General features: G+C 39.4%; 1 protein-coding gene across 1 annotated transcript in view; it reads right to left on the bottom strand.

Annotated features, from left to right (window-relative positions):
- Window positions 1-1,989: 1,989 nt before the first annotated feature.
- LOC141166476 (ras and EF-hand domain-containing protein-like) overlaps window positions 1,990-23,493 on the bottom strand; it is a 49,360-nt gene continuing 27,856 nt past the window's right edge. Inside the window, exons 6-17 of the mRNA XM_073653182.1 lie at window positions 22,324-22,439; window positions 20,758-20,826; window positions 17,127-17,205; window positions 15,966-16,015; window positions 14,424-14,628; window positions 12,218-12,334; window positions 10,545-10,692; window positions 8,011-8,092; window positions 5,215-5,329; window positions 3,792-3,902; window positions 3,638-3,714; window positions 1,990-2,709 (exon numbers count right to left, since the gene is read on the bottom strand). Coding sequence (XP_073509283.1) covers window positions 2,613-2,709; window positions 3,638-3,714; window positions 3,792-3,902; window positions 5,215-5,329; window positions 8,011-8,092; window positions 10,545-10,692; window positions 12,218-12,334; window positions 14,424-14,628; window positions 15,966-16,015; window positions 17,127-17,205; window positions 20,758-20,826; window positions 22,324-22,439 — 1,266 coding nt within the window. The 3' untranslated portion in view covers window positions 1,990-2,612. The remainder of the gene's footprint in view (window positions 2,710-3,637; window positions 3,715-3,791; window positions 3,903-5,214; window positions 5,330-8,010; window positions 8,093-10,544; window positions 10,693-12,217; window positions 12,335-14,423; window positions 14,629-15,965; window positions 16,016-17,126; window positions 17,206-20,757; window positions 20,827-22,323; window positions 22,440-23,493) is intronic.

Here is a 23,493-nt window from a genome sequence, read left to right on the forward strand (position 1 = left end):
TACAGATCCAGTGATGCGTAATCCATGCGTTCCAATGCAAGTCAATGGCGGCGAAAACGCAACGCTTCCGCAAAATAATTGGTAGTGCTGCATTTTTTTCCCGCAATGATAACCCGCAGCGGAAATTTCCGCAGCATGTGCACAGCACATGCGGATTATCATTGGGGAACATTGCAGACCTTCTACCATGCGTTTAAGCGTTTCTGCAGCGTTTTTGCCGCTACGGAAACGCTTAAAAAACGCATCATGGGCACACAGCCTTAGGGTGTTTCCTGCTGTTCTTGCAAATGGTGCTCGCAAACTATTAAAAAAAAAAAATTATCTGTACTCAAAAGTCAGATTCCCTTCCAAGCCCTGCCGTGTGCCCACACAGAAGTTTTTGACCACATATCAGGTATTGGTACATTCGTGAGAAATAGCATAACAAATTGTGAGGTTCAATTTCTCCGGTTATTTCTTGTGAAATAAATATTTGGGGCTATTTTTAATTTAAAATTCTGTAAAGCACCTGTGGGTTCAAAACGCTCGTGATAACCTTAGATGAATTCCTTAAAGAGTGTAGTTTCCAAAAGAGGGTCAGTTGCGAGGTGTTTCTTCTGTTTAGGCACCGCAGGGTGTTCTGCAAATACAACATGGCGTCCACAGTGTGTTGTAGACAAATGTGCGCTTCAAAAATCAAAATAGTGCTCCTTCCTTTTCAAGCCATGCTTTGTGCCCAAACAGTAGTCACCAGCCACATATGGATATTACCACTTTCAGGAGACATTGAATAACAAGTTATGAGGTTTTCTCATTACCCCTAGTGAAAATGAAACATTTGGAGCTAAAACAACATTTTAGTGGGTAAAAAAAAAAAACTGTTCATTCTACTTCGCGATAATTCCTGTGGAACAAACTTTCTGAATGCAGTTTTGAATAGTTAAAGGGGTTGTCCGGTCTAAAATGATAAGTCTGCAGTCATTCTGTGTGACTGCAGACTTTTGAATCCCCCCAGCACAAGCATTGTGCACTGCAAGGATTCGGCGGTTTCTGTTCCGGGAACGGCGGTGATGTATCCGATATGCATACTGCCGGGCAGAGCCTTTCTAGTGGGCACGGACTCGCCCCATACAAGTGTATGGAGCGAGGGCGCAACTGTCTAGCGGGCACAGCCTTGCTCAATACACTTGGATAGAACGAGGCCGCGCCCACTGTATAGCTTCTGCCTGCACGTATGCATATTGCATACATCACCGCCGTTCCAAGCTCAGGAACTGGTGAATCCTTGCAGCGCACAGTGCCTGCGCTGGGAGGATTCATAAGTCTACAGTCACACAGAGTGACTAAAGGGGTTGTCCGGTCTAAAATGACAAGTCTTCAAAATGGTGCTACTTTGCAAATGGTATTACTTTTGGTGTTTCTCCAAAATATAGGCCCCTTAGAACCTTCATGACCTTGCAATATTCTGCTTTAGTTTTTTTCCTCCCCTTATTCCAAGAGCCATAACTTTTTTTTTTTTCCTGTCCCTATAGCCGTATGAGGGCTTGTTTTTTGGGGGACAAGTTATAATTTTGAATGACACCATTCATTCTATTACATAGTGCACTAGAAAAGCAGGAACAAAATTCCAAGTGCATTGAAATTGCAAAAAGTGCAATTCCACATTTGTTTTTTTATTTATTTACCATGTTCACTATATGGTAAAACTGACCTGGCAATATGATTCTCCTGGTCAGTATGCCAAACATGTATCATTTTTTTTTTTTAAATTTAAAGTAGTGAAAATTTTTTTTCAAAATTTGTAACAAAAGCAGTTTCGCTTGTTTCCTCATTTTCCGAGACCCGCACCATTTTAAATTTTCAGGATCTGGGGCTGTGTGATGGCTTGTTTTTTGCGCCCTGAGCAGACATTTTTATTGATACCATTTTGGGGTAGATACAATTTTTTGATCGTACAAAACCAACTTTCTACCGGTGAATGGGATAAAATATGACAAATGCTGTCATAGATACTTAAATAAAAGCTTTATTTAGCATAAAAAGGTTCATATTCTCATATGCTGCAGTCCTATCAGGACATGTAGTCCACGGTCATCTCCATCAAATATGTAGGGTGCCCATTCCAGAATTACCACGGTGCAACACAAACTTGCAGTAAGTACATAAAAGACCTCATAGAGGAGCATTTCTCTTCTGTTCTGCCTTGTGTCACAGCAAACACATGAAACGGCACAGAACAAGTTTTATACTAAAATTATGTCACCTTGAGAATTCTCATTATTGGTCACTTCAGGAGTAATTTTGTCAGCTGAGAAGTCAACTGAACGTTAAAATATCAGTCTTGAAATTCCAAAACCACCTAAACATACAGGCAGTGAAGTCATAAAAATACATCCAAATGAAGTAGAAAAACGGAATTATCAATAAGAATATACAGCGCTTGTTCCCTGAGAGCTCACAATTATGTGCTAGAAATGAACATTAAATGCTTGTTAAAACTTAAAAATAATTTTCTTGTCCATGTTGGTGAGGAATCTGCCATCAAGATAATCCAATTACTCTGAAGCACCTTCCATAGTGTGTGTATGCTATCTTGTCCGCAGGACGAGATCCCGACTGCGGATGGCATGGAGTTATATCTTGCAGCAGCTAGACGTCTTCTCTGGAATACTGAGTTTAGTCACGGACTCAGCGTTTTCCTTGGACACATCCACAGTTTTCTTTACTTGTCTGTAAAGACAAAATGTAAAATGACATAACCTGATATTGCACCAGTAAGGCAATGTTCACATAATGCAGGTTTTATGCAGTTGAACGATGCATTTTTCAGCTAGAAGTGGGCGTAAACTGTTTAGAATCTATGCCTGGTTTTGGCTTAAAGGAGCTGTCCGTTCATTGTGACTGCAGACCTCTGAATCCCTACAGCGTGTGGTGCTCCCGCTGTCGGTATTCTCCAGTACTGCAAATGAGATTGTGCGCTCACGTGACCACAAGTATGTCATCTGCTTACTACTGGCCACACTCGAGTAGACTTGCTCGGCCTGGCGAGTACGGGTGAATTGAGCGAGGTCGAGATATCTAGTCGGATTGTGGCTGGAAGTATGCATGATCGCCCGCACTCACCGGTGATACCAGAGAACACAGACAGCACGCAGTGCAGTATTCAGAAGTCTGAGTCACTTAGACTGACTGCAGACTTTTCATAAGACTGGACAACTACTTTAATAAAAGTACCAAATCTACACCATGTGAATAAGGCCTAAAATGTCTTCATTTTCTAAATCTAATTTTTTAAAATAGAGATTTCAAGTGATTCACTTATTAGCATTACTTGTACTCTGGCAACCAGACAAGACAAACCTTTGGATGTTAACAGATGATACTACTGCTAAGCTGAGTAGTATTACAGCCAACACACAGACAAATATTACGTGGCAATAAGGCTGCCCTAAGCAGGTATAAAGCGTAGGGTATGGAGGACAATGTAGCCCATAGCAGTGTCCTATGCCTATGGGAATAAATCTAACAAGACGTTGCTGTGCATCAAGCCATCCTGTCCTCTCCCAGTCTTTATAGCTAGAATACAGCCGACACTATTTTGCAGTAACATATTTGGTTAGCACACCTTTAATGGTGCTGGTTTATGGTGAGACATTACCTGGCGAGATGAAGCACAGCTTCCACTACATTGGTGCCGTCCTTCGCACTGGTCTCACAGAAGAGGGAGCTATAGGCCTGTAAATACACCAGACATAAAGCTCTGCACACCTCATTGTCTATGGGTTAGACAGCTGACATTATTCCAAGCTTACCATGGCTAACTTCTCCCCCATAGAGGTCGGAATTCCAGATTGACTGCCTTCTGTCCTCAAGTCAGTTTTATTGCCTATGAGCATTAGCGGTATTGATCTATCACAGGAGTTCTGTAATAAGGAGAACACCACAAGGGATGTGGTGAACAGAACTGTATCAACCACTACAGCAGAAAAACAAAACTACAGAAATGTGTAGGATAAATGGAACCTAAAAGGATTTGGGGGCTATATATATATAAAATTTTACTTAAAAAGGTAACCTGTCACTAAGGTTTTCCCCATATAAAGTACGGCCACCACCATTAGGGTCTTTTTTTACAGCATTCTAGTATGTTGTATGCAAGTCCCCAAACCAGTCTGTAGATCCCAAAAAAGACTCTTTATGATACTCACAGACGGGCGGTCCGGTCCGATGGGAGTCTCTGGTCTTGATCCGGATCCTCCTCTCTACTTGCAATTGCCGTCCTCCTTGGCTTTGTGTGGATGACGTGTCCCATGTCATCCATACAGTATCCCCATTTTGCTCCTGAGCAGGCATACTTCTATCTGTCCTGATATGAGCAGAGCAAAATACTCTTTCTGGGTCATCGGCACTCTTTGGCCTTTCCTGCGCATGCACGAGGCAGATCGAAGTGCGTCTGTACAGGAGTGCGATGGGGGACAATGTGTGGATGACATAGGACGAATCATCCACACAAAGCAGAGAAGGAGGACGGTGATCACAAGAACAGAGAAGGCGCGGGATCAAGACCAGAGACATCCATCGAACCGACCCGTCTAAGTATAATAAAAGCTATTTTTGAATTGAAGCCTATGTTCTTGGGATTGGTCGGGGTTCCAGGGATTGGGAAGTTATTCCCCATTTCACTGATTGGGTCTTCTCAAGTTTGGAAGTTATACCCTATTAACTGTGAATCTGTCAGTGAGTTCATTCTCACTGCAGGGTTTATAACCATTACTTCTATTCTACTAAACTCTTCTAAGCTGGTTTATGGCTAAAAGTTCAAAGTTCAACTTCTGTGTGATCATAAGCTCGCCTCAGAATAAGAGAATTACCTACAGATGGTGTGCACCCAGTCTAGAGGTATGATGTTTTGCCCGATTGTCTTTGGCTATAGTTTATAATCCAAAATGATGGTGGAGATGCAGGGAGTTTTAGCTGTCATACGTCTCTCTTGCATTATTGTAAATCAGGTACATCACACCATGTATAAACGCCGGTGAATGTGTGATTTTGTTTTTTTATCTGGATGTATTTCAGAAAATATAAAAGGGTGGTTTTAATAAAAATTGGTTTGATGAAAATGGTGTGGGCTTTGCCCATAGCAACTAGATTTATGGTGTAATCATAGTTGTGATGATAATTGGAATGAAATAATGAACACAGTTTATCACAGAGTAAAACATCAGCATTTTATACCTTGATCTCATCAATCCATTGCCGTACATTGAGGAAGCTTTCTTGAGATGTGACATCATACATAAGCAGCACCCCATGTGCTTTACGGAAATAAGACTTTGCTATACTGCGAAACCTAGAACATTACAGACAATAAGTGTGAAAATGTGACCAACAGCTGCAAGTAAAATGCAAAACCCTGAATTATCTTATTCTTTATTAACATCGTTAGCTGAAAATTACATGTTGATTGGGATACTGGATAATTCCAGTGATGTACAACAAAAAAAAAATGCATCAAAGCCTCTTACGTTCAAAATATATATATATATATATATCCACAAAAAACTATTTGCAATAGTTACATTTTCCTCCTCCGTTGTCTAGTGGGAGTCTGGTCCTTTATAAAAATAGAAAAACAAAATGTGTATTTCTTTTTTAAGCTGGGAAAAAGGGGCAATTCATATTTTTATCCACACAGAAAAGTGGTAGGAAACTACTGTTTGGCTACACGGCACGGCTCAGAAGGGAAGGGCCACCATTTAACTTCTGGAGCACAAGTTTTGCTGGAATAGATTGCAGACGCCAAGTCACACTTGCAGAACCCTTGAGGAGCCAGAGCAGTAGAAATTCCCACAAGTGACCCAAGGTTGAAAGTTACACCCTCTTGGAATTCATCTCCGGGTGTAGTACTGATTTAAATCTATGGTTGCTTTCCAGAAACAAGCAGCAGTGGATGTTGCAGTGAAAATTGGCAATATGGTATTGTAATGTTTAATACATAGTGTCGAGCTTGTGCTTCTGGAGACCGGCACCTCGCTGCAGTAATGCCAAACGTGGACACTGACTGTGGCTTAGGCACACGGGGGGTAAAGAGAGTTCAGCAAGGATAGGGGTATTTGGATTAGAGACCTGTTGCTTTTCCAGAACTTTTGCACTACCAGTAAGGTGGAAACCCCCTATGTTTCCATTAACAAATTGTGTACATGATTGGGGACTTGTTTTTCGCAGATTGAGTTAAAGTTTTTCGAGATACATAACCTTGGCTCGGTTCACATTTATCCTGTGATTTACATTGAGCACTTACAACAGGGTTTCCACCTATATCTGCAAAAGACATGATTCAGAAGGAACCCCATACGGATCCATTCACTATCACGAGGCAGATGGAGACACATTGGACTACCTATGGCCGCTGTTGGCATCGTTTGCCCTTTTAGAGACAGACAAAAGGCAGAGCTTTTGTGCATACCTAAAACGATGGGACACTACCAGGAAAGAGGCCAGACTGCATCCAAAACATCCCCATCTTCATTATTATAGTGAATGTTCCATCAGGGTTTTGTCTGAATCACGTTTCTCTGAGATTTAGACGGAAACCCTTGATGTTATTGATCAGTGTAAAGTACAGGATAAAATGTGAACAGAGCTTTTTTGTGAAAAAGCAGAATGAATAAATCAACAGCAGGTCAAGAAGTTGATTTTTTTTTACTCGCAATATTAATAAGACGACTTTGTTCTTCGGATCAGTGCAATAACAGTAATATCAGATTTACATCGACTATGTTTTCCTACTTTTGTTAAAGAGTTTTTATTTAGAGGTAGAATTTATTTTACTGCTGACATGTGAGGGCTTGTTTTTTTTGCGCGATGATTTGAAGTCTTTTTTTACTACCATTTTGGAGTACATAACATTTTTTGATTACTTTCTATCTATACTTCGTATTTTTATACTGTTCAACATGATCAGACAGATTTATTCTTCGGGTCTGTAGGATTACAGTGATACTGCATTTCTTTTGATTTAGGTTTTGGTTACTTTTGTACACCAAGATCAATTTTGTACAAAAAAAATTGTTTACATACTGCCATATTTTGAGAGCTATAATTACTTTCCCGCTAATAGAGCTGAGTGGGGGCTTGTGGCTTGCGGGAAAAGATGTTTTCCAGTGATACAATTCTTATTTATGGTTCACATACAGTTTTTTGATCAAGTTTTGTTTTACTTTTTGTGCAGGAGAACGATGAAAAAAATTTTTTTTATTTTTTTTATTTTTAACGGTGTTCATTTTACAGTTTAAGTAGTGTGACAGTTTTATCGATTGTGTCACTCCAGATGCTGTGATACCAAACGTGTTTTTCTTTAATTTTGTCTTTACTTAAAAATGAGTATTTATTGCCACAATATTGTAAGCGATTTCTTTTTATTGTTCATTTTGTAGCTTTTTTTCTTAAATATATTTTTACAATTTTCTTATTTTTTTTTACATATTCCCTCTGTGGTACTTGAACATTTCATAGAATGATCAATGGTCTAATGCCCTGCAACACACATGCATTGTAGAGTATTAGACCTATCGTTTTAAACACTGAAAGGACGCCTGTTAGATCCCGCTTATGGCAGGCCTGTTCCACCGTGTATAGCAGACCCAGAGGTCATTCTTTCACCTCTGGGTCCATGACATCCATAGTCACCCCACGATCAAACCGCTGGTGGGTTGATGGCGTTAAAGAGGGAGCCCCCTCCCTCTTACAACCTTCTAAATGCTGAAATCGCTCTTGATTGTGGCATCTAGAGGAATAAATATCCAGAGACGGTGTTGGTGTGGTTACTGTAGGAACTCAATCACCTGGACAAACCAATACATCCGCTTACAGAAGTACTTGACAAACAGGACATACCAGTATGTCCAATGTCTAGAAGGAGTTAAATACATTTTTTTGGCACTGTACCTTTTGATATACATACTACAGCTATTTTAGGCTGAAGTATGTTATCAATGTAGATAGACACATATTTTCAAGGTTTGCACACACCTTTCTTGCCCAGCTGTGTCCCAGATCTGCAGTGTTGTATAATCTCCATCAACTAGAAGTTTCTTCATTTGAAAGTCCACTCCTAAATTAGAGAAATTCTTAGCTGACATGTTTATAGCAACCACATAGGTTATAAGACACTACTGAATAAAATAGATCTGAAGATGAAATAGGCTTAGGAAAGACAATCCGCTGTTAACAAGGTAATCTAAAATGGAAAAACAAACACGACATTCAGGACAAAGGTGTCACAGTGTGTGAGAGGCCACCACAGATCTTAGGTGCATTTTATACTAAAAGATCACTATGGGAATGCTCATTTCAGGATTATCTTTCAGTCTAAATAGGCTGCTGATCAACCGATGAACGAGAAAAACGCTTGTTTGTCGGGTGAAATTATTTTTAACCCCTTAGTGGCCGAGCCAATTTTAACCTTCATGACCAGGCCAAATTTTTGAAATTTGACCAGTGTAATTTTATGTGGCAAGAACTCTGGAATGCTTCAACATATCCCAGTAATTCCAAGACTGTTTTTTCGTGACACATTGTACTTTATGTTTTGGCTTTGTGAAAATATCGGAATTTCGGAGAAAATTTTGAAAAATTTCACAATTTTCAAATCATTATATCCTTAGACCAGTCAGTCATGCTGTACAAAATAATTTATAAATAACATTTCCCATATGTCTACTTAACATCTGAATCATGTTTCAAACATCATTTTATTTTGTTAGGAAGTTAGAAGGGTTAAAAGTTTCAAATTTTTTCAAGAAAATGTACAAAACCTGTTTCTTTAGGGACCTACTCGGATTTAAATGGAGGCCTATATATCAGAAACTCCCCAAAAGTGATACCATTTTAAAAACCGCACTCCTCAAATACTTCAAAAACTGCTGTCAGGAATTTTTTTGGTCTCTTTAATGGGTGTTAAATAACTTCACAACAAAACAAAAAGTACTCTTGGTGTACATGAAAATCAGAATAATACAATCACTTGAGGGGAGAAAGAAGAAGAGGGGGGGGGGGCGAGGTAGAAAAAGAACAAGGGAAAAAGAAAACAAAAAACAAACACACAGAAGAAATGTAAAAACAGAGTCTCATTCCGGAGAAGGGAAACTGATATTTTCAGTGCGATAGATATGCAACGTGCTTCATACCACAGTGCATTCAGTGGTTTGCTAACTTCGAACGAAGAAAAAAAATCTTACGGAAAGAAATCTAGAAATGTCTCTGTAGAGTGGAGGAAGGGTGGGAAAAGGAAAAAAAACAAAAAACAAGCCTGGGTCAGGAAGAAAAAAAAAAATACAAAAAAACAAACAAACAAAAAAAAACCAACACCTATTAAGTGACCAAGTATGAAGGTAAATGTCAGTTAACAGAAACTATGGATTATTGCCTTGATCTTAAGTGACGCATCAGCCCCTGAATGAGCAGAGCTGGCACTGTGCCATAGTAGCTATGGGAGGGGGACTATGTTATGTAGAACAAGGTGTGATGAGCATCAATGTACAACTGATGACCGGTTTATGCAGCAGTGCCCTTGATCTGCGGCAGGTCCTCTAGCAAAAAATGTTAAAAAATATCTGTGAGGCTGTCGTGTCACTATTTTCAGTGCAGGTTTTAGGTAACCCTTTCAGGAAGCTCCAGAAATTCCAAGTCTAAAAGAGAGTAGTGGAGAAGGAGGAATAAAAACAAACAAAAAAAAAAAAAGAAAAACACATTCTGTTCTGGGAGGAGAAAGGATGCTAGGAACCGAATTGTGGAAAAGTTGTGCTATAGATGGAGTCTGTGGGAAGGCACAAGAGGGGACAATCCAAATGCTTATAGTTATATTGGTTTATTAAATTTTCAGAAAATCCAAAAAAGGTGGAGCCGTTAGGTGCTATACAGAAACTAATACAAAGTCGAATGTAAAAAAAAAATAAAAAAATAAATAAATTTTTACTCAAACTCTAAAATGTTGCTTTCCAAGGAATAGCACAAGAAAATGGACCCCACTATTTGTTACCTAGTTTCTTCTGCGCCGCCAATACCCAACATGTGGTCAGAAACCTCTATTTGGACAAATGGCATGGCTCAGAAACACCATTTAACACTTTGGAACACACCTTTTCATACATTTTATGTAATTTTTTTTTTTTTTTTAATATACATACTTTTTCACTAATTCCCACTGTGGGACATATTTTGTACTTTGATCGCTGGTGTAATGCATTGCAGTACTCGTGTACTGCAGTAGCAGAGACGGTCAGTGACTCATGAGAACCTGCTTATTGCTGGAACTCACAGGCCACCGTAACCTGGGGTCATCAGATGACCTCTGGGTATCATGGCAATGACCAGCAACCGCAATTACTATCCCGCATGTGGGGGGTTAATCCTGCTATAAGGGGTCTTTTAACCATTTCAATACCACTGTCTCGATAGCAGTATTTAAGGGGTTAATTGGCCCCAAAATCAGCCAGGGCCACAGGAGGAGGGAACGCTGTTTGAGAGAGAGACCAAGAAAGAGATCAAGATGTCAAACACTCAACCTAATGTAGTCGTAATGTCCCCTTTGAATTCATTCAGGCACAGTCGTAGAAGGAAACTGGATTTTCCAGACCCGGCATCTCCAGCCAAGACAAGCCTGTATATTGGACTAGAGGATGGGGCGCCTCCTCCTATCGCCAAGCCTTCTTTCTGCAATAAACAAAACTAATGTCCATTTTCTGCAAATCAACAATGATTTTAGTAAAATAAAAAAAGTCTCAAAAATATTGTCGAGTGAAAATTATGACCTCTTCGTGCAATTATTAAAATAAATATCCATTTTCCCAAAACATAATTTGCTAAAACAAAGCAAAAAAATATTTTGATTAGCTTATCATTGGCATACCTGGCAATCCATTATACATCATGGTCACGGCTATGAAGCTCATTATCATCGTCCATTTTGTCTACTTTGTATAAGTTAAGATGACCAAAGTTCAGATATACTTACAGGAGAGGACAACCACTTAGATGCAGATTATTAATGGGCCCATGTAGGTGTAAAAATAAATACAAAAAATAAACAAGATATTCCTTTACCGCTTCTACACCGCTCCTTTGTGCATTGTGAAGTGGTCATCTACAACTTTAAAGGGAATCACCAACTGAATACCGTGTCTTTGGCATAAAATTGTGACAGTAAATTGTTTCATAATATAATAAATATTTATACTCAGATCTCTAAATTCCACTTTTGTATATATCTATATAGTCCGCTCTTTCTGCTAGAAGCTGCAGACAACAAGAATTTTGTTCTGAGAGTGAACCTTCATAAATGGTCATTGACGTTCATCCAGTGAGACTTCACACATTTGCTTAGCTGAGGCTAGATAGAAGCTATCAATCAATTTAATATGTGACTGGATAAACTGCATTATCGTAACATAACTACATATTTTGTAAGCATGAAATTGTGTGGAATTCATACAGTAATAAACACCTTTTTCCAGGGGTCTTCCAAGTCTTTACTATTGATGACCTATCCTTATAATAGGTCATCAATATTTAGGGAATGGTTTTTCCGACTCCTGGCAGTTGTAGGGGTTAAGCAATTTTATATTTTGATAGGGCAAACTTTTATGGACACGATGATGCAAAGCGCTTATTTTTTCTTCTTTTAAACTGAGAAAAAAAGGAGCAGAAGGGGGGTGCGACAATATATATTTAAGTCCCTATTTCACCCACCCCCAAAATTTATAAATTTTGATGGATGCCAACATTTTTGTTGTCTAAGGTTCCTAGTAGACCGAGCTTACTATATTGAATTCTACGCATTATATATGCTATGATATAAAGCTGTACTATGAAACTATATAAATGTATATATTTTATTTTAACTTTAAATTTGTTTGTTCCTTTATGGGACTTGAGCCCACGATCATTTTATCACTTATGCTAGATACTGTTGTATTGTTGTATATAGGTAAAATGGCTTCATAGGATTACCAACATTGCAGCCCTGGTAACTCATCTACATCCCACAATCAGTGCAGCTACATCTCTACACACCCGGTATGAAGGCTGAGTGGAAGAGCAATGTTGTAGGGACACTTTAAAAAAAAGTGCAACTGAATTTTTGGGTGACAAAATATAACCAGCTATAGCAAATACAGAAAACAGCCATCCACATAGTACCTCCTGGCTGGCTATCAAAGGTTGGAAGTAGTCTACTCACTTTTGGAGTAAATGCAGTAAGTCGCCTTTTTGAAGAGGCGGTGGAGCCACTGCGACTTACAGGGCGAGAAGGGATCCACTTAATCCGCCCATCAACTTCTGATCTGGCTTCCACAGTCTGGAAACACAACAGCAACAAATATTCAAATAACATAGCAACAGGCTGATCCTAGCTTTTCTGCTGCCAGAGGCAAAAACTTAAAATATCCCACCCCCTCCAAAAAAAAAATTATTAAAACCAAAACTGCCACTAGTAAGGTTATAAAGACACACACACACACACACAGTCTGCCTGCATGCGTGCTGGAATGTAATGTCAAAATGAAGGAAAGGTATGTGCTAAATGCACCTATTTGCAAGATGTGGTTGATATGAGCAAATCTAACACTTAAAAAGGTACTGGTTATACCGGATTAGTATATCCACACTACCTTATTGGATGGCTTTCCCCCCTGTACGGATGGCGTGCAAAGTCTCCTTTTCTTGCTGGTGTCTGTGGAGAAGGCACGTTTGGAATTGAGATGAACAGCGGTGTCCACAGCGGTCCAGCTGTTCATGCTTGCTAAGACACAGTGTGAAAAAAAACCTGCCACCTTGGGCACACGTGACGTCACTGGCTACGGCCTCCTCCTTAAGCAAAAAAAAGAGCGTGACTTAATCCTAAGCGTTTCGGAGGCGCAGTCCTCCATCAGGGATCCCGTGTGCCATCTCTACTGACCGCGAGCAAGAAAAGGAGACTTTGCACGCCGTCTGTGCAGGTGGCAAGCCATCCATTAAGGTAGGCTAATTAATCAAGCTTTTGAGTGTCAGATTAATTTCTCACTGTTTGATTTTTTATCTTGCAAGATGTGGTTAATGTGAACAAATCTAAGAAGCCCTCCCATTATATATAGTGTGTGTGTTAATAAACTTATGACCATGTGAGATTTTAGTTTTTCTTTTTTAATAAATTTGCAAAAATTTCTACATTTGTTTTTTTCCAGTCAAGATGGGGTGCAGAGTGTACTTTAATGAGAAAAAAATGAACTTTTTAGAATTTATTAAATGGCTGCAATGAAACAAAGAGTGAAAAATATAAAGGGGTCTGAATAGTTTCCGTACCCACTGTACGTGCAGTAAACCACACACACACCAGGGAATAAACTGCACACAGACAAATAGGCCACACACTGTGTACCTGGTTTTGTGGTTTTTTTTGTTATTATATTTTCACACACTGCACTACTGAAAATAAAATTAAAGTTCTGAGATGATCATAGTGAAAAAAAAGCTGAGCAGGCTCATTCACCGCATGCTCGCCAAATAAGTGCAGCTTCTGAGGGGATATCCACACGTATCAGACACCTATGGCTTATCCTACGAATATAACAGAACTGCTTGTCAGAGTCTAAGGGTATGGTCACACAGGGAGTATACACAATGGATTTACCATACAGATTTTCACAGTGGGAAATTGGTTGCATAATGTCAGCCACACACTTAGGAGGAAATGTTCAATGTATATAGATTGCGGCAGCTGTATCCACAATGGGTAGGACCTGTGTTTGTCCATTAGCATTCTGCATCATGGACTGTATGACAGGGTGGTGTAGAGCTGTCCTGCATCTAACACCTACAATATATTTTCAGACTACTGAGCTCGCAGCCCCTACAGAGGTGATATCATGGTGGCTGACAAGAATGGCTAATAGGAGCTCTGAAGGCCCAAGTACCTTCTATAGGGTCTGCTGTGAATTGTGAGTAGATGACATTATCTGTAAGGGCTGTAATCAGTCCCAACAGAGATTATATAGTCTCCAATCATTTCAGCCCCTAAATTTCCTGGAGGGTGTACAGTTTTTCTTACTTCATTGCACTGCATAAGGCTCTCCTCTCACAGGCAAGTGCCAGCCCAACTAGTCCACCTGCACTGCATCAATAAAAAGTAGGAGGACATGGCGCTTCTGTGGTTTGGGAAGTAGCCAAAAGCTTTGAAAAGACAAGCTCTTCCCACACCGAACACAGTGCTACTAGCCAGTGTGCACAGCGCACGTGAAAAAAAAAACAGGAGGGCTATCAGAGTGCGCTGCAACTAGGAAACAGTACTGCGCCTTAGTGAAGACCTATGACACCAGCTTGCCTCCTGGTCCCGGCAGATGCAGTCCTGTGTGCGTCAGGAGGCGGAAGAAGACTGCGCGTGAGCGGCTTGTTGAAATGTATATAATTACCTCGGTTTCAGAATTTATATAAGACACGCTCCCTTCCCAGGGCTCTTCAGAGCTATTGCTGTGCTCGCTTCCAAAGTCACTTGCAGAGCAGTCGATGTCACTGTATCCAAGGCTTCGTGGCATGGACACCCCACTGTCTTTGCATCTGTTGGCCCAGCTGGCGACATCAGAATACTTGTTATATGGATCATCCTCTGCGGAAAATCTAGGCGGAAAGTCAGACAATGATACTGAATTTATTATAATCTAAACTATGCAAATAAAAATAAATGCTGAGCAAGTAGTTTACAGTGACTGAACCCACTCCACATACACACACACCTCACGTACGTTACTCGTCCAGGAAGAATTAACTATAAATGGGTCTGCGTTCTGGTGTTTAGCATTGTACTGGACAAAATTGTGCACCACGGTGCATTATTCTGGCCAAACATATCTGACAAATCTGTGTACAATTGTCTGGAAGCAGATGTTAAATGAGCCTGAGCCAGGCGGACATGAAGAAGGACAAGTAGAAGATGAAGCAGTTTAAATATCTTATGTAAATCTGATTAATAATTATTATAAAGTGATTAATCATTTTATAAAATGCATCTTTACTAATTAAAATGAATCTATCTTTGAAAAAAACATTTATATATTATTGGGGCTGTATAGTCCTGCCGATCAGTGGGAGTTGGGGTCATGAGACGCTGTGCCCCGAGCGGTCACAACACCTTTGGAGTTCACAGTATCGGCATGAGCTGCGCACACAGAGCGGGGTATGGGCTCAACAGTAAGTCAATAGGATTGTCCACCGCTCTGAAATTTTGTGAAAATGTGTAAAAGTTTTTCCAATTGATAGATACATTTTAAAGGCCTTGCCCACCTACAAAACAGATTGTAGGACTAAAAGTGCCTTCTACTTTCTGTGTGTGACAGGCAATTTGCCATGGATAGCGAGAACCAAAACACTCCAAATTCCCCCAAAAATAAGAATTAATTTCAATGCCTTCAGCAGTGTGTAGGACAGTGGGCCAACGTTTCGGTCACATGACCTTAATCACGGCCTATAAAATACATATATGTACATGCATATGAGCATAAATCTGATAAATGATTTTGTCAGATATACGGAACACATGATTATGGGTATACTTTATTACATCCAGTATGGGAAATCCAGAATAGCATGATTATATATCTCATTGCATATATAAATCACCTCTAGTATATAGCAGTTAACACAGAAAAGGAAGAAAAGGGAGGAGAACAAATGGACTTTTTTTACAAAGATTTTTTTAATTTATTTTAAATTAAGTGAAACATTAAAAAAATTATTAGTCTAATATGTTTTCAAAGCAACAGACTTGGCAAAGTGACCTCATTTTTCCTATGCAATGGACCAATACAAAAACAAAGCTTCAAAAAGGTGAAGGCTTAAAAATACTCCAGACCTATTGGGCCATCAATCTGCACAGATCACGCTCTGCTGTTGATGCCATAGCTGGTCTTATTACTATGGATTATAACGCATCAATGTGCTGTGGATTTACATCCTACCTGCTATAGGTAATCACAGGCGCATCCTTTGGAGGATTGGGGGAGGAATGCTGAAAAAGAAGGAGGAAACAGTTCACAGAAATTGCATGCTTCCTTATATACCATGGCTTACATCCTCATACCTGTAAACGTCACAAAAACTGTATGTTCACATGTGGCAGATATGTTACGCCTGAAAATCATTTCCTTATAGGGTTGAATGGGGTTTCTTCCGCAGCTTGTACATGAATGTCTGCAAACTCCATTCGCAAGAATGGGACAGCGACTGACATTTCTGCACCAAAACTGCCATGTGTGAATATACCCTAAAATAAGTTTAACAAGCCAATAAAAAAAATCCAATTGCATGTTTAATCTCAACAGGAAATTAACCTCAAAACATTTCCATTTCAGTAAAATTACTACCAGTTGAGCTGTTTAGCAGGATCCTACACTTATGTCTGGATAGTTTATATCGCTGGGAAATTAAGCAGAAATGGTTGTATAACTTATCACAGCTAGATACAAAACTGAACTAGAGATGAATGACACTTGTGCTATTTGTGAACTCTACAGTAAATGGTAAAATGCAAAGCTCCGAATTTTGTGCATAATGAGTATAGTCTTATAGCAATATAAATAAGCTGCACGCAGACATTCACGTACAAGCAGAGATATATAGGGCGAGAAAAACCACAGCACACAGATCACTTGTCTCAGGAGCTAGCTTAGTCTGCTATTCACAGACCTCATCAACATTTCAACTTGCAGGAGATTTTTTTAAGCAGCCTTCTAGGAAAAAAATAAAAGACTGATATAGCTTGTACTCTTACTGATCTAAGTGCTGTGGTTCTTCTACCCAAGTAAAGCCATATTAATATAGACTGATGAGACAAAACGCGGGGGTCACACAATCAGCCTCCATGCAGATGAGATTGGGGTCACACCTGATGTCAGAATTCTGCTTTTCTATTGTGTTCTATGAAGAGAAAAACAGACGTCTAGCAGGAATAATGAGTCCTGATACAAACCGCGCCCGACAGCCCCACTGCCTAACGGGCTCCAGTGATCTTCTGTAAGGTTGCGTGTCCTTTATTTTTTGTGTAAAACTGACAACACCACAAGTGTGAACGAAGCCTTACATTTACATTGTACATGTATATTCTACTCCATACAACTCACCCGTTTTTTTTCATTTTCAATGTTTGTTAGTGCAAACCGCATGCTGTCATTATTGTCATACAGAGACTTGTTGGCTTCACTGCAAGAGTAGAGCACAAACATCCAGTAAGTCTCGGACATATCTAAACACCTGTACCTCTTATCAGAAGACGACAATTTCATCCGATTCCCAAAATTACTTAAATCCCTCATAAGACAAGGTAGATTGCATAGACTTACTTTTACATTTACTCCAGCTGTCATTTTTAATTAACATGAAAAAACTATACACTAGCACCCTGAAGATAAGGATAGACTAAATGTGAGAAAGCCGCAGACAGATGCACAGATCCTGGGTGAAAATCTGTGAGGGGAAACCAAGAGAATTAAGTAAAATAAAAGTGAATCTGTCACGCTAATTCACTATGTACAAAAGTGGTAGCAGTTGTAAGGAGAGAGATTACCTACAACTACGTAGGTAAAGGGGAACAGAGTATTCCCCGAAACGCGTTGGTTTGCGCTTTGGCTTCTTCTGGACTCCGTACTCTGTGACGTCACACACCTCTTCCAGCACCGCCGTCCACCTTTAGCCTGGTATCCAGAGACGCTACCGGCCGGACAGTCCCTGGCTCTACAGATATAGCTTCCTTCTTCAGCCTGCTCCTGAGTGCCCCCTTGTGGCTATACAGACGCAGCTTTTGTTCCTGCAGCCTGCATCCATGTGGTACCCGTCGACAGCTCCAGGCAGAAGGGTCAGTGAGTAACCTATTTTATACGCAGTGTGGCTAATAAGATCACTGATACCACGTGCAATTAACATTTAATTTGGAAAGCTATCACTTTTTATTTTGAGCTAACTTTTACTTGGGGTGCAGAAATCACATTCACTGCGGGTGCACCCAGAATTTGACATTTTTATCAAGATGATCAGTTTTTTTTGCATTTTATGCACTAAGGCAGTGTTTAAAAAAAAGTCCACTGGACCAAATGTATATGTGCAGGGAATGGATGCCATATGGTTCAAATGCTCAAGTAAGCAAGGGAGATAGAGTACAATAGGGAAAAATCAGAACCAGGGCATAGACTAACAAGGCAACTGATCGCAAGACAAATCAGGACATTAGTGCTCACCCATAGAGTGTGAGACAACCAGCGTACGCTGAACAAGCCCCAACACGCATTTCGAGGCGGCTTCCTCGGGAGGCCTGTCTGATTTCTCCCTACTGTACTCCATCTCCCTTGCTTACTTGAGCATTTGAACCATACGGCATCCATTCCCTGCACGTATACATTTGGTCCAGTGGACTTTTTTAAGCACTGTCTTAGTGCATATTGTGTTTGGATACCGTTGTTTCAGATGTGTATATATTTCACTTTCCTCATCTGTTTAATCAGGACGTACGGGCCCAGGGATTGAAGCTTTACAATCCATTGTGTTTGATACTAGATCTTTATGGCATACAAATAAAACATGCATTCTCTCAACCACCATTTAGTGTTTATGACCAGTATGTGTTGATGCATATCCCGTGTCTGCACCACTTACCTGATGTTACTTTCTGTTGTCGTCACGCTGTTTCATGTTACTATGATATCTATATTTTTTTCAATATATTCAATAAAATGTATACTTTTTTACATGAATTAAGTCTTAATACTATTTTTGGTTATAACCCTTCTTGGGGCATACAAGCTCCGCATTTCTTCTCTATTTCTTTCCCTAGTATTTTGGGAGCTCACCTTATGGACTATGGTGCTTACTTGCATTTATGGTTCTACAAATGTTGCAGACATCTATACATAGTTCACTAAAGACACAAGAACTGCCACAAATAAGTGCAGCTTTAACCGGAAAGCATAAAACTCATAATTAAAAATATGATTTTATTAGGGTATACATATAAAAGATAAACAAAACATAAAAATTGCTAAAAAAGCAGGAACCCTTGAGTTCCCTACAAAATAGCTCACTGAACCAAATAATGATAGTAATAAATCCAATGTTTAGGTAGGAGTATATCCCCTTACAAATAACAATCATAAGCAATGCAAATACATGTGCTCAAAATTCACATTAGTAATAGATCCTTAAAAATATAAAGTGCTAGTGCAAAATAGAGGACATTCATACCTAGCAAGGGCATATGTACTGAGAAATAGCATTAGTAATAAATCCTTAATTGTGTAAGGTGCTAGTGCGTATAGAGGATATTCATACGTAGTAAGTGTAAGATGCTAGTGCATATAGAGAATACTCATACGTAAAAATAAGGTGACCAGGTAATAAGATTAGCTTAGACACAATGATAAGTCTTAATGCTTCAAAAGAAAGAAAGTTGAACATATAAGAATACAAGTATATATAGAGTGTATATGGAATGTCCAAGAGTAAGGATATATTACTTGCCAGAGGAGAGAGCTTGTAGGGAACCACCCCGACGACGCCGTTTCGCGAGTGCTTCTTCTGGCAAGTAATATATCCTTACTCTTGGACATTCCATATACACTCTATATATACTTGTATTCTTATATGTTCAACTTTCTTTCTTTTGAAGCATTAAGACTTATCATTGTGTCTAAGCTAATCTTATTACCTGGTCACCTTATTTTTACGTATGAGTATTCTCTATATGCACTAGCATCTTACACTTACTACGTATGAATATCCTCTATACGCACTAGCACCTTACACAATTAAGGATTTATTACTAATGCTATTTCTCAGTACATATGCCCTTGCTAGGTATGAATGTCCTCTATTTTGCACTAGCACTTTATATTTTTAAGGATCTATTACTAATGTGAATTTTGAGCACATGTATTTGCATTGCTTATGATTGTTATTTGTAAGGGGATATACTCCTACCTAAACATTGGATTTATTACTATCATTATTTGGTTCAGTGAGCTATTTTGTAGGGAACTCAAGGGTTCCTGCTTTTTTAGCAATTTTTATGTTTTGTTTATCTTTTATATGTATACCCTAATAAAATCATTTTTAATTATGAGTTTTATGCTTTCCGGTTAAAGCTGCACTTATTTGTGGCAGTTCTTGTGTCTTTAGTGTACTATTGGGAAAGTATACCGGGACCGTTGTGGTTTATACTATCTATACATAGTTGTAGGTAATCTCTCTCCTTACAACTACTACCAATTTTATATATAGTGAATTTGTGCAACAGATTCTCTTTTATTTTTAATTAACATTTGTATGCATATTTAGTAAAATATTATTATATATTAAAAAGAATCCTGCCAGCACATTTTTACATATGGGAGTAGTATTATGATTGTATAGGCACTTGTTTCCCATAAAAATGATACCTTTTTTGTAGAGGTCAGATGTACCAGTCATGAGAAACCTAGTACAGAAATCATATGCAAATTAACCTTGAAGAGCACTGGGGGCGTGTCAATGCACTTAGAAGAAGCCGTCAGTATCGACACACCCCCAGCGCACTTCCACATTAGAGTTTTCATGACTGCCACAGCGTAGCTCTACAAAAAAAGTTTCATTTTTATTTGGGGACAAGAGCCTATACAATCATACTACTACTTTCATACATAAAAACAGGCTGACAGGTTGCCTTTAAAAGATAATAAAATAATAAATAATAATAATAATACATAACAAAAAATATAGTTTCCTCACTTGAGTAACTGAATCTGATTGCTGTATCCAGTGCTCTCGTCTATCATGGTCTTCAGTAGTAGTTTCTCTCTGTTTTATAACAAAATGGATTTACAGGTTAGGTTCACCCTTGAATACATGTCGGGTCTGTGTTTAATGTATACATCTGATTACTGCAATACATATAATGCCATATGTCTGCCACATAGAAGCCAGAGGACATTTTCTTGAGTGAGACTTTGAAGATACATTGAATATGCACTCCGGGAGCTTCCCCAGCGTATACATAGAATCCAATGTGAACGCAGCTTAATACATCATTATCAATAGCAGAGCAGACAAATTACACGCCTGCTATCTGTAGTCTTTCCTACCTAAATCAGGGCTTCTCTTAGGGCTCGTTCACACAACTGTATTTTAGGTCCGAGTGCTGTCCATGGAAAAAAAGGACCACACTCTGACCAATGATATTCAATGGGGCAGTGCAGGCGAGTGATTTTTTTTTTTCACTGACTGAATCTGTGTGTGGGAAAAAACAAAAACAACGAAAAAATAAAATCTGATTCTATTTTCCATATGGAGTCACAGTACAGCATCTGATTTTTACAGATACATTGCCGTTCTGTAACATAGGAAACTAAAGGGTCTTGTAAATGATCAATAGCTGCAAAAAAATATATATATCAGATTGCATACGGACTGCACGTGGATGCAAGATAGAAAAAAAAATCATCCCACTTTTCTGAATGACACGGAACAATTTTTTAGATGCTCGTGTGAACCTACCCTTACTGGGAGCAATTAATCAAACATTAAATTGCAAATCCATAAATAATAAAACGCCAACATATTCCGCTGCGCTTTACATACATTATCATCGCTGTCCCCATTGGGGCTCAAAATCTAAATTCCCTATCAGTATGTGTTTGGAGTGTGGGAGGAAACCGGAGAACCCGGAGGAAACCCACGCAAACACGGGGAGAACATACAAATTCCTTGCAGATGTCGTCCTTGGTGGGATTTGAACCAGGACCCCAGGGCTGGAAAGCAATAGTGCTAACCACTGAGCCACCGTGCTAAATAAAGTGCTTGTCACCTACTACTACCACTACTGACATTCAATAAATTTGCAGCAGAATATGTACCGAAATAAAAAGCAACACACATTCTCACTTGTTACATTATCTGCCACTCTAGCACTAATGCTCCTCTGTCCAGCACTGGTCTTAGTTTACATCCACAGTGGTGAAGTGCCATGCTAACTGGCATCACGGCCATGTCTAATGACTGCTGTCAATGACACATCATACTGAATCGTGACTGCTGTGGCCAAAGATCTTGGGAGCACTGGCACTAAAACGGTAGGCAAACAAGTGAGTAACGAGTCTTCTGCTGGCAGCTATTTTTACATTTGATACTCCACTCTAACAGATAACATTATAGATATAGTAGATGGAGAATGGAGGTGTTGTTTTATCCTCATTTCCTAATCCCCGCTAATTCTTGTGCTTGCTATATTAGATCGTGTCAGAATAACCACATAACCAATGCATGTTTGTCTAACGCTAAGCTCCCTCCATTCCTCACCTTTCATGCTGTGCCCGTTGATCTGTAAAGTCACTTTTCAGCCTGTCCAAATCAGTCTGCAGAAGCGAGATGTTTGTCTGGGTTTCTAGCAGGGTCCGTTTCAAGTCTGTATTTTCCTTCAAGAGAAAAAAAAAATAACACTAATAAGGCTCTATTCACATCTTGTATTTGCAGTTTTTCATTTTCACACAACAATAGTATTCTAGACTAATTAATAACCCAAGCGAATACCAATTTCTTTGCCCTCCCGTACAACACAGGTGCCAGCAGAATTACGCTGCCGGCACCTGATAGTTAGGCTGGTTCTGATCTAATCAGTTGAACACCTTAAATTGCGATGTCGAGAGGGACGGCTGCATTAAAAAAAAGGGTTCCAAGGAGGTAGCTGTCAGTTCCGAGCCTATCGGCATGATGTGATGGCGGATTGCAGTCAGGTATCCTCCTTCTGACAGTGTACATGTCTGCCAAGATATCATTCCTTTGAACCCTCAGGCTGGGCTTCATAGGAATAACCAATAGGAAAATGTTTAAAAAACAAAACAAAAAAAACACAACAACATTGTTCTTGCCTATTAAAGTATAAAAACATTTATCCTATATGCTTAAAATGGCATCTACTCCCTGTTTTTACCTGCTTGCCGCATGTTTTTCTGGATTGTCCATATATGATGGAATAAAAGACTTTCAAGCCAAGAAAGATCTGGTGAGTGCAGCGTCCCACATTTCTTCATATTGATGTCTGTTCTGAACTATAGCTTATACACCACCGCAAAAGATCGCACGTAACTGCTGTTATTGAGAATATCACTTGAGCTTGTGGGATTGGTGCCAGTATACTTCTAAAGTCTCCCATTTGAAGCATATTTATAAAATCATTTTCATCAGCAGGAGATCATCATTAGAGGACTAGTAAACCTGCTGCCATGTAGTCCCGACCACACCCCCACTACTAAATGACAGCTTTTTGCCTAGGCACAGTGTACACAGCTGCCAATCAGTGGTGTGGGTGGGGTTATACATGGCTCAGCATTTAGAGAACTGCTAGAGCTACAGCAGAGAAAACAGTTTTTAATGAAAACTGCAGCAAACAGTAAGCTAAATAATACATTGCTCGAGTCATGGTCTCTGCTCCTACATCATGCTGCTCTCAGATGGAGTATCAAAAACCTG

This window comes from Phyllobates terribilis, unplaced genomic scaffold (genome assembly GCF_046119375.1).
Source record: "Phyllobates terribilis strain yellow unplaced genomic scaffold, ASM4611937v1 Scaffold_11__3_contigs__length_659146591, whole genome shotgun sequence".
NCBI lineage: Eukaryota > Metazoa > Chordata > Amphibia > Anura > Dendrobatidae > Phyllobates > Phyllobates terribilis.